Raw genomic sequence first — 12,515 nt, forward strand, 5'->3', positions numbered from 1 at the left:
CCATAGATACTTGCTTTTCTGTTACTGAACTCACATTAAAAAGAAATTCTTATCAAAATGATGTAATTTATGTGAGTGGTGAAATCTTTCTATATTTTATATGTAGAGAAAACAGTAAAGCCAACCTATTGTAAGGCATTGCCAATTGAAAATGATCATCAACAAGAGGAACCACTTTTGGCATTGTAATGGAACATGATGGAAGGTAAAATGTGATTTAAAATTCTCCTTGCATATGTATCTAATGCATATTATATAACCCCGAGAGTTGGTTTTCTCCACAATACATATTCACTTTCTGATGGTATTTGTCTTCACATTCTATGAGGTTTCATTTAATAAGCAAAAATTATGTTTTCTCTTTTGCTCTAACCACATGAAATACAGAGTTTTTCATAAATTGCATATTCAGTTTCTTTCCTTTGTGATTACAGTTTTTTATTTTAAATGTCTCGAGTTGCTCTATTCTGTCTTCTGCAGGACTGATTTCAGTTTACACAGTATTCATTCTGCATATTACTGTCTAAATGTGGTTATCAATATTTTAGTTTTATTTCTTTTAATTACAATGAGTTCTCTTGTCTCATTTTCTCAAACGGCTTGAGTCGGTGTTTTCTTATAAATGATCAAAACATATAGTCAGTGTATCTGATTTTAATGTTTTAGTATCTCTTCTAGGCCACCAAACCAATTTTTGTTCTTTTCACCTTTCTTTGGGCAAAAAGTAATCTTTTAAGGTCTGATATTTGTCAAATGACTGGAGACTCTCTCCAACTACCTGAATGTTTCCACTAGAATGGTGTCAGAACCTGTCCACGTCTCAATTCCCAGGCTAAAGCGCAGGTAGAAAGGAACCAACTCAAGTCCAATGTTCTTTTTCTCATGGGCTTATGCATTGGGTTTTGGATGGACTGAGATGGAAAAATTCTACTGGTTACAGATGTATGGCTCTTGAGATTCAGAGTCAAAATGTATTAGTTTCTAAAATGGTTCTCACATATTTTGCTTACAGTAAAATTATAGAAGAATGTAATGCATTTATAAACTGAAAGAATATTAAAAACAACATCTATGTTTCTTGTCATTGTTCAATGCCATCAAGTCAATTCCAACTCACAGCAACATTATATAGGGTTTCCAAGGAGCAGATGGTGGATTTGAACTACCGACCTCTCAGTTCATAGCTCAGTGCTTATCCTACAGTACCACACCAGAAGTCTAACCTTTATGATGTTATTTGTTGTTGTTCAATACAATCCAGTTGGTTCCGACTCATAGCGGACCTGTATAGGGTTTCCAAGGAGTTGCTGGTAGGTTTGAACCAATGACCTTTTGGTTCACGGTATAATGCATATCCCCCAGTATCACACCAGGAGTTCATTTGTATGATAGCTACTTAAACTGACAAAGTGTCTGCTTCCATTCGCTCACTCATGTGAAGCAGCCTTTTCCATGCTTCTTTCTCTTTCTTTAAATAATACAAACAAAACAGCATTAGTAAGAAGGCCTTTACAGTTCTCAAATCAATAATGCTCATTCACAGATACACTTGGAGGGAAAGCCCATGTAACTCATTAAGAAAAGTATTTCTGATACTATTTAACTTACGTTTAATAGTCATTCATCAATGTCATATATTTTTGTATTTTTATCAGCTGTTTGGTTGTAGGAAATTTTTTTCTTAATTTAAATTTTAGTGACTAAAAAAAAAAAAATACAGGTAAGAATAATAGAGCGATTAATATGACTGTGAAGAATTAATGCTTATTTTGTAAGGATCAGACTCTGTTGGGGAAGAATACTGGCAATAAGAGTTGTTTGGCTCTCTGTCTTCTTGATCCAAGGCTTGCTGAAGTCTCTCTCTTCCCCTCTATTTCTGTCTACACCTAGACTCTCATAGTTTCATGGGCAAGGAAGGCACACAGTACTGTGGTGCTGAAGATGTCTATTGCATGAATATGCAAATGAGTAAGAAATTGAGGAAGAAAAGAAACAGTAGAAATGTCTCTGTGTTCCTCTGTAGCTACTGAACACTATCTTGGATATATATTTTAATAAATATCTTAAAACTTACGATGCTCATTTAAAATAAGAGATTCATTGCTAAAGATTTTATATAAGTTGCTGATATATTTATGCTGCGATGTATTGAAACTACCCAAATTTGGTAAGTGTAATCCAATTAGAATGCTAAACATGTACCTCTCAATTATGGCCTAGCTGTAAATATTAGCTGTCAAAAAGCTAGTTGTTTATTTACACGCATTGCTAAGTCCTTAACTAATGTTACCTCTTTCTTTAAGTAACTTAAAATACAGGTGAAGTTTCTGTTTTCTGCTTTATTTGGAAGTACTATATTTCTAGTTAGGTTTAACTGATATGGCTATTTTTTTAACATGATTAATATATAAAATTTTAAGAAATAGTTTGCAGAGCCTTTAAAGGTACTCCAAAACAAGCAAACCTCAGCTTTTTAAAGGAATCCACTCCCTGCCCCCCAATTTCCAGTCACACCAATATAAATTAAAATATATTAAATTTTTATTTTTTATATTTTAAAACCCACCCAATAGCATCCAAGTCTATTGCCGATCACTGGGACTGGAGCCATAACGGACCACACAGATGGATGAGTAACGAAATACCAACGACTAACAAAGCTGTCACTGATAATTAGGAAATCTGACCCAGGTGACAACTGAAAAAAGAGAACTGTGGCTTCTGGCCTGTGTTAGCTCCAGAAGCAATGACTAAGACCATCATTCTGACTCATTGAATCCTGATTCTATTTCCTTCTTTGGATTCCTCCAGCACCCGTAGACTGCTTACTTTTTCCAAATCTCTGTCTTGCTACATCACATTCCTAAGGCCAGTTCTACAAAGAAACCACAGTGGACACTCAGTGAATCATTCTAGAGTCCTGATATCACAGGATTTCCAGCAAGTATCCACATCCGGGTACTCTGTAGAAGATGCATTCTGAAACACACACCTGTCAGTATCAGCGGGTCTTACTAATGAAAAGACGGTGCTGAAAACCAGTTGTGGGGATCAGGGCTTCAGCCTGCTCACTGTGCTCCCATCTAGGGGCAGTCTGGCAGCCTCCACTCTGTCACATGACCATGTACCAGCTTCTTGGGGCAGGAATGAGACAGAAACAGGTGGTATGGTTGACTCTCAGTTCTTCAGCCTAGTATTTGTTTTCACTTATATATTACTGAACAAAAGTTTAAATGATTCCCTATATTGTAATTGACAAATCCCTGCAGGGGAAAAGCATAGCAATGGTACATAGTCACTATCTTTCATCAAATCTACTTTAATAACTCCATAAAAAAATGAATTTGTTGAGAACTGGGAGATACAACCCAACTTTAATAGGTGCCCAACATTAAACCATAAAATCAAGTTTTTGGCTATCACTACTCTTGCAGGTTGGAGTCCTGGTGTGGCACTGTAGGCTAATGTGTCAGATTGTAAAGTCGTTTGAACTGCAAGTTTGGTGGTGCAAGCTCACCAGCTGCTCCCTGGAAACCCTATACAGGGTCGCTATGGGTCGGAATCGACTCAATGGCACTTCACAACAACAACAACAACTCTTGCAGGTTGTCTTAAGTTGCTGTGGTCCCATGAGGTATCTGCAGCTGGTATGGGAAATCTCCCATTTTGTTCTCAAATTTCAACCTGTTTAACACCTGTCTATATCCACACACATAAATGTGGGCTATGAGTTTTGAGCAACTGCAACAGTCAGGCGTGTGTGCTATATTCCTACTGTAGGGATCATGTTAAAGCTGGCAGCTTTATAACTGCCACCATCTCATGTCAGTAAAGACTAAGGCTTAAAACAAACCCTCAGCTGGAAACGTGCTTCTTGGCAGAGGCCAAAGGTGCTGCTAGAGTTATTTGAGGGAAAGAAAGAAAAGCAATCCCAGATCTTAATTTAATCAAGGAAAATGGATATATTTCAAGATCATGATCGATTTGATGGAGCTATATATTTATTAACTGTCCTGACCAAGTGGCATAAAAAAGATATTTATTGATCAATGTGCAAACTGGAAGGAAAAAGTCACTCTTTTAAACAACAGTTTTCATTTGCCTATATTCATTTATTCAATAAATAATTATGTAGTTTCTACTCATGCATCCTGTAGTGTTTATGTTTTCATGACTAAAATAGATTATAAGAAAGATCAGCATTTTCATGGAACATACATGGTAGGAGGTGTAAGGATATAATATAAAAAATAAATACAAACAAATAAGGTTTGAATTAGAAATGAATGATCTGAAAGCTATCACATTGGATAATGTGACAGGGAGTGTGCTGGAGGGTATTGTACGGTGGATGGACAGAAAGGCCCATTTGAGAAGGTGACATCTGAAGCGATGTCTAAATGGATAAAGTAGAAGGAACCAGCCATGGGAGAAATGAAGGCAGCAGAATGCTTAGAATGTCCAGAGAGGGGCTCCCCCATCAACTGCCATAGAGTCAGTTCAGACTGAAGGTGACCCCAATCTGTAAGAGATGTCTACTGCAGGGGACCCTGGGTGTTCAGAAGAGTTCAGAAATCAACAGTGTGAGAAGAGCTCCTCTTTAAGTTACAGTGGGTTCTGACAGTATCTAACTAACAGTTAGTTGCCTTTTGCATGTTTGCAGCGGGTATGGTTCACTCCGTGGCATGGCTGGCTGTTTACATCCTGTGCCAACTCAGCTGATATTTAATTAACATTATGTCTTGATAACCTGCTGTTGTTTGTACCAGCTTCCAGTCCTGATTCTGACACATCAACAACAAGCAGGGAACACTTTGATACAGGGCCAAAACCACGTCGATGCCTACTTCAGTTTCCAGTGATGTGACGCACTAAGTGACCTCCAAGAAACCCTTTATGCCATGATTTGCTGGTCATTCCGTTAATGGAGTAGTAATGGTTTGTTCCTTGTGGAATTAACGAACCACAGTTATTACTGTTATATCTATTTGTCTTCAGATCCACTGTGATTGAATGCATTGAGTTAATCATACTATATTATGGCAGAGGAAATGAGAGCTAACTGCCTAGCCCTGGGTCCGTCACAGAACCTGTCGGTACTTCAGTTTTCTCCACAGCACAAGGAAGCTAACAATAGCACTTTACTCTTACAACCTTATTCTGAGGAGCGAATAGGCGAAAATGTCAAAAGCAATATAGCAAATAATTATTATGTCAGTAGGTGAGTAACTCAGACATTTCTGAATTTACCTTAGAATGTATAATTCCTGTGAACATAGTGTTATTTGAATAGATGCTAGGAAAATAGAGAATTCAGAAATAATTCACTCTGGTTAAGTCAGAAATATAAGGAGAGTTTTAAAGCTACTTAATGGTTTCATTATGATGAAATAAAATATATTAAAGTTATAAGTACTCTGCACCAATGAAAGCTTCCAAATCTAATACCAAAACATTGAATAAGCACAAGAAAAAAGAATATGCGAATATATATAATTTACTATTAGTAAGATTTCAAGCCTATTCTTCAAAGTCTCTGTTCTTTCAGTCTTGCTTGAACTAAAATTTACCTCCATCATTATATTGTGAAAAAAAAAAAATTAGTCTATTAGAAAATAGGAGAATCTATTTAAATTCTACATAAGCTTCAGAATGTAAACAGGAGCTCAAACTGAGCTTACCTCGAAGCTAAACATCCCCATTTTAACAAATGTGTTCATTCTCTCATTTGGATTCATTTATATGCTTATGTACTAGTTTCTGAAAGTCTTTCACCTCAGCAGCTTCTCGAGTGTTCACTTTGAACAATGACTTTGCAGCTGGCCAAACCTGACTCTCAATCAATTTCTATGAGCGCAAATTCTTGGGCTGATGGCTAGATCTCCCTTTCTATCACTCACATAATACACGCTCACAGGTTGTGATGAGATTCACATTATCACCAGAGCACTATTCTGCAGATGGCAACAGCAGACACAGCAGGGGTGCACTACCCTCCCTACAGGGGGAAAAAACCCAACTCCTTCACCTTTTCAATAATGCAGCCTGCAGGTATGGATGTACAAGCTGCCTGCAGAAAGAGAGAGAGAGAGCTGTCTTAAAGAAAATAAAAATGAAAACTACCCATTTGTTCCCAATGGGCCATTCTTGCCAAATCTCCATAGAGGTCCAACTTGAATGTGAAGTGTATGCGTTCACTTTACCTTCCCATTACATTTGGAATTGAAAAGAAGATTGAATTGTGTTTAAAACTTCAAAAGATAGCGTACTGGCATGCATGTCTCAATAAGTTTGGTCATGGGGTTCTATGTGTGAATGTTCTGTAAACTGACAATGCTTAAACATCACTTCAATGCCTCAGAGAGAATAAAGCTAAATTCATTATAGTTTCGTGGTGTTTTTCTTAGATTTTAAATACTTTGGTTTAAATTGGTTTGTGCCTTTTGGAATGCTAACCACATTATTTTTTGTTCTTGGGAGAACAAGACATGGTTGATCTTCCCAAAAGACAAACCAAACAACAATCAAAGGATCCCAGGTTCTTCTTTCATTTCCAAACTTCCTGAGGAATGATAATAAAAGTGTACTTGCTTGTTCAATAGCTTGTGATTCTGAAAAGCTATTCTAGAAAATATGGTAAGAAGAATTGCATGACTTTGACCCTTGTTGTTGTTGTTAAGTGCCGTCGAGTCGGTTCCGACCCATAGCGACCCTGTACAGGGTTTCCAAGGGTGTAAATCTTTACGGGAGTAGAAAGCCTCGTCTTTCTCCCGCGGAGCGACTGGTAGTTTCAAACCACTGACCTTAAGGTTCGCAGCCCGATTCGTAACCACTACGCTACCAGAGCTCCTTACTGGCCCAAAACAAGAGGTGACCATTTGATCCATCAAGACTAATCTACCAAAGTCTAATTTTCATGTTAAAACCATCTACTGAAGTTCTTTTAGCTCATTATCGATTACCCAGGTCTCCATGTTAACATCTCTATGCATTTTTTTCAAACCTAATGACTAATGTGTATGACTAGTTGAACATTTGCAGCTACTGGCCTCCACTTTCATGTGCTCTCATATTTTCCACCAGTTACAATCTATGTATTCCAAGAGTCCCAAACTAGTTTATGTCAATAATATTTGCTACTATAATTATGAAATTATATCAGATTCTATATAAACACATGAAACAGGACTGAAAAAGAAGTATAATTTCTATGAAAAATTAACTGAATGCTTTGGAATGCAAATCACTAACAAACTGTTGTCAAGTTGGACATGGGAGAGACATCTACAAAAGATGGGAATACAATAAAATGTTTGGAAAGGTCTGCGCTCAAGTTACTTAATGATTTTCAGTTCTTGCTGTACTGAAGGTTATTTATAGATGTGGTTTTGGAGGATCACCCAGAACTTCAAGCTTATACAGGGCTTGGGCTGTTCATCAAAAGCCTGGCAAATGAATGCACATTTATGGATTTTTAGTTAAGATACAATACACACACACAAACATGTACACACACATACATTTATATATCTTTTCTTATTTGTTGTTGCTAAGTGCTGTTGAGTCAGTTCTGACTCACAGCAACCCTGTATAAGGTTTCTGAGGAGTAACTGTTGAGTTTGAACCACTGACTCTGTGGTTAGCAGTCCACAGAGTCTACAACACCATACCAGGACCCATTTCTATCCTCAAATAAGATGAAGTAAATTTTTTAGCCAGGAAGAAAAAAAAAATAAGCTAGATAATTGCTATTTAGATATTTTATTTCTGTTTGTATTTTTGACTTTCCATATCAATAAGGCACTCTCACTCAACAACAGATAGATGGGGAAATGTTGAATTAATTAAATATGGTTTTTAAGATATCTCCGTTTTAGTTCCTAATACTATAAATAATGATGCAAAACAAAAGCTTTTTGAGATGCTCAGTGATTTTAAGAGCAAAAAGGCATCCTGAGACCAAAGCGTTTACATAGCAGGAGGAGTCCCGGTATGACACTGCAAGATAATTCACTAGACAGCAAGATGGGTTTGAACCTCAAGGTTGGTGGTTGGAACTCACCAGTCGCTCCTCAGAAACCCTTTAGAAGATCGCTATGAGTTGGAACCAACTCAACGGCACTTAACAACAACAACACCATGTAGCATGACTGTGATGGCTTCATTATAAGCACTGGATTAGGAATCACAGGGTCTATGGTTTGAGCCCATTAGCCACTCTGCAGAAAAAATAAAAGTTTTTCTGCTCCCGTGGAGATTTAAAGTCTAGGAAACCCTACCCAGGGTTGCTATGAGACAAAACTGACTCCACAACACATAGCAATAATAATAACAATATGTAGTATGAAGTTAAAAAAACAACAAAAAAGACCTCACCTGAACAAGAACAAAGTAACGTTTTTTCCATCTCTTCCAAACTTTCTGTCCAAGGGCATACAGATATCTGGCAAGAGAAATAAGCAAGAGAATATTTTATATGAATAATGGTGTGGTTCAGAGCATCCTATTTCTTCCACAGGCATTTATTTTTGAAACTCGCCTGTTAAGGCAAAGTTTAGTTCGTTTGAAATATGGAGGCAACATGCCGCTTCTGTGTTACAAAATGACTGAGCTTATCCCAGGTTCCTGAAAGGGAATTGATTTATGTGGCTTATCAATTTGTCAGCTCTTACCACAAATTGAGCCAAGTCGGAGTTAGAAAGGATAATCAGAGAACCAGTAGGAATTTTATTCTTACACGCACTTCTTAGTAGAAGCAAAAGCTCTGGAGGGAGGGCCTGACCCTAAAATGCCCCAGTTCTGAGATGACCAAGGCAGGCTAGAGTGGCTTCCGAAGGAACTGGCTGTAGAGTTGAGAACCATGGGTGAAAGGTCACGGTCCAGCTGGGTGACCTTCTGGGGTACCTCGACTGCATCTGTTTCAGCTTCCATTTCCTCAACATCCAATGAAAGGATTGGATTTTCTGATTTCTAAGAGCTCTGCCAGCCCATTATTTTAGGATTTACTTGACTTGTGAAAGCATCTGGCTGTTAACATTTAAAACGATGAAATCCAGAGAATAATGAAGATGGCATGGTATAATTTAGCATGGAGTCCTCAAGCGTCTTTGTTCAACATATATCACTGTTAGTAATTGGAATAAAAATGATTACAGTAGTCAATCATTTGAAAATAGAACTTCTGTCCTTATTGAATATGTAGACGATATGATTAACTACCAGATACAGAAATTAAGAAATTAAAACTTAATCAAATATGATCTTGTCATGGAGAGCAATTTCTAAATGGCCCCACAAAACTGTACAAACATAGACACATGTCCAACAAATGTGGGAAATCCTACACGCTTAAAACCGTTTCAAAGCTAAAGTGAGATCTTTCAATTAATACTTTTAATTCTCTGTTTTCTGAAGGGAAATTTTAACATTGTATAGGTTATTTACACTAACATAATTTATATACAAATCTGAATGATTAAAAAAAAAAAAAACAGATCGCTAAATGCACAGATGATGGAGGGGCTTTAAGTCTCTATAAGCTTTCTCTCACGGATCTTCACACCAAAATCTTAGCTAGAATTTTTAGTTTGGGTCTTCCTTAAATAATCTGCTTTTGTAAAACGAAGTTGAAATATGTTTTTGCCTCTTTAAAAAAGTAATTTGGGCTATTGGTTAAGGAGTGGTGAAAGGAATGCATGTTCCTACTCACTATGAGGGGGCACTAACAGAGACCACCTTGCCGTAGGAGAACTTGGCAGCCATTGAACATACAAATTGTCTGATCTTTACACCCTGCAGTCTATTTTAAGGTCAAGATTAGAGATGCTTATGAAGAAATACATACTACATGAATACTCAGAGCAGTGTGATCTCTAGTACTGAAAAGCTGGCAATGATCCAAATACCCAAGAGCGGAATGCTGTGCAGAAATGCTGGCTTATCTACAGAGGGAGTGATGGTGGTGGTGTGCCGTGGAGTGTCAACCTTGTATAGGGTTTCCTGCACATCTTTATGGGCTGTAAATCTTTATGGGAGCAGAAAGTCTCATCTTTCTCCCGTGGAACCGCTGGTAGTTTCGAACTGCTGACCTTGAGGTTAGTAGCCTGACTCATAACCACTGTGTTACTATCCACAGAGAGAAATACTATATTGCCATTAAAATGATGCTTTTCATCAAATAGAACACACAGAAAATACCTCTGCATAATGCTGTAGCATAATGTTCTGGATTGCAAGGTCAGTTTGAACCACAGATCAGCAGTTCAAACTCACCAGCCACTCCTAGGAAACTTTTATACAGAGTCGCTATGAGTTGGAACCGACTTGATGGCACTAAACAACAATGACATACTTACTAATTTGAAAGAAAAAAGTAAATATTTAAAAGTATCCACATCATATCTTTAAGTGTCGTGTGGCGCTGTGGGCTAATGCGTCAGACTGCAAAGTCATTTGAACTGCAAGGTCGGTGGTTCAAGCTCACCAGCTGCTCCTGGAAAGCCCTATACAGGGTCACTATGGGTCAGAAACAACTTGCCGGCACTTAATAACAACAACAACAACGGTGGCAGCTTTCCAGCATTTGTTTATCAATTTGCTATACTGTGGTGGCCTGTGTGTTGCTATGATACAGAAGTCTTGCATTCAGTATTTTAAATGCCAGCAAGGTTGCCCATGGTGGACAGGTTTCAGCAGAACTTCCGACTAAGCTAGACTACTTCCGAATTGTTAGCCACTGAAAACCTCACCAACAGCAGTGGAACATTGTTCGATACAGTGTCAGAAGATGAGTCCCTCAGGACGGAAGGTACTCAAAATACAACAGAGAAAGAGCTGCCAACTCAAAGGAGAAATGACCTCATTGGCATGGTGAGAGCAAATTTTTCAGAACCTTCATTTACTGACAGGACACAACTCAAAATGAAAAGAAACAGCTGTAATCGTTGATTAACAATCAGAATGTGGGATGTAAGAAGTATAAACTTAGAAAAATTAGAAGTCTTAAAAAATGAGGTGGAAGACATCCTAGTAATGTATTAGTGAACTGAAATGGACAGGTATTGGACATATTGTCAGGAAGGACAAGTTCCTGGAGAAGAACATCATGTCTGGTTACAGTGGAGGGTTAGAGAAAAAGAGGAAGGGTTAGAAGAAAGAGGAAGATTCTCAACAAGACAGACGGACACAGGGACAGCAACAAGAGGCTCAAAATTAACAGCAATGTGTGGCTAGCACAGGTCCAGACAATGTTTCCTTATGCTGTACATAGGGTTGTGCTGAGTCGGAACTGACTGAATGGCACCTAAAAACAACAACATTATGGCAGACGAAGCATCCTTCTATATTCCCTGTATTTTCTAAAAGCTTAAAATCTGAAGGGAAAGATCTGAGGTCAAAAGGATTACGAAATATTTAAAGAAAACCAACTATCCTCTTGTATTGGAAAGTATAACCCAGCCTCTACCAATCAGTTATAGCTCTTCTTTCAGAATCATCAGCTAGCAGAAGCGTTTGGTTGACGTCCTTTGTCTCCCGTGACACCACATCACCTGAGCTTGTGGTTTAACCCAAATACATTCAACAATGAACAAAGGTATCTATCACCTCCTCCTGCTCTCACTTGGTCACCATCTCCTCTCAAGGTCTCCTGAAAATCCTTTGCCACATCTTTGCACCGGCTTCTAGTTTCTCCTACAGTTGTAGTGATAGGTGCTTAGCTGTTCTTTCTCTTTCTTATGTCATTTCCTTCTCTTGAGATGCACATACCCAATCTCTGGGTGCAGGGTTAATGACCGCAGGACATCAAACAGCTGCCAGGAGCCATATTTGGAATAACCTTTGCCTGTGGCACAACCAGATTCTCAGCTCCTTCACAGTGTCTCACATGGCTGACCACTATGCAACTAGGTCACCTGCCAGTGAAAGTGACTTGAGGGAGTGATGTGAAAACCATTAAGGTCACAGAGAAGTCCAGAGTAAAACCTTTCGACAATGAAATGCCCTGCATCAGGAACAATGCTGTCAGCAGCAACATCATTCAAAATGGTAACTCAAGAAATTTCAATAACAATATATGGTCTCGCTGAAGACAGAAAGCAGAGGGTTAGGTGGGTGCACATGTGTGAATTTAAAGACTGATTGAAAGCAAAACAGAATATGGGACTGGAATCAAGGTAAGGATTCAAATATGAGGCATTCTGAGCTGTTGCACTATAAGAAAGAATTCAACCAAACATATGTAGAAAAAATGACAATTGATCAAAAGTAACTGGAAAGAAACAGGTCATAAAAGCATCCATTAGGCCCATAAAAAACCACCACAAAATAGTATCTCTTGGAGTGTTAGATGTTATAGATACAGAAAGCATACAGTTAAATGTCTAGCTTCCTAAAATTCTTACATGACTTACACAAAAACCTGATGCAAACATGGACATAAATACATCAGAAAAGATAGCCACACTGATTAAAAATACAGTGCCATAAACTTCAACAAACTTTGTTTTTGTTTTATG

The 12,515-nt window shown here is 38.0% G+C and overlaps 1 protein-coding gene across 7 annotated transcripts in view; it reads right to left on the reverse strand.

Moving 5' to 3' along the window:
- CADPS2 (Ca++-dependent secretion activator 2) overlaps window positions 1–12,515 on the reverse strand; it is a 613,140-nt gene that overhangs the window by 218,227 nt on the left and 382,398 nt on the right. For all 7 annotated transcript variants that reach the window (XM_006859326.1, XM_006859330.1, XM_006859327.1 and 4 more), the window contains exon 9: window positions 8,377–8,443. In XM_006859326.1, the coding sequence (XP_006859388.1) occupies window positions 8,377–8,443 (67 nt within the window). The remainder of the gene's footprint in view (window positions 1–8,376; window positions 8,444–12,515) is intronic.

The sequence above is a fragment of the Chrysochloris asiatica genome, unplaced genomic scaffold (assembly GCF_000296735.1).
Source record: "Chrysochloris asiatica unplaced genomic scaffold, ChrAsi1.0 scaffold00032, whole genome shotgun sequence".
NCBI lineage: Eukaryota > Metazoa > Chordata > Mammalia > Afrosoricida > Chrysochloridae > Chrysochloris > Chrysochloris asiatica.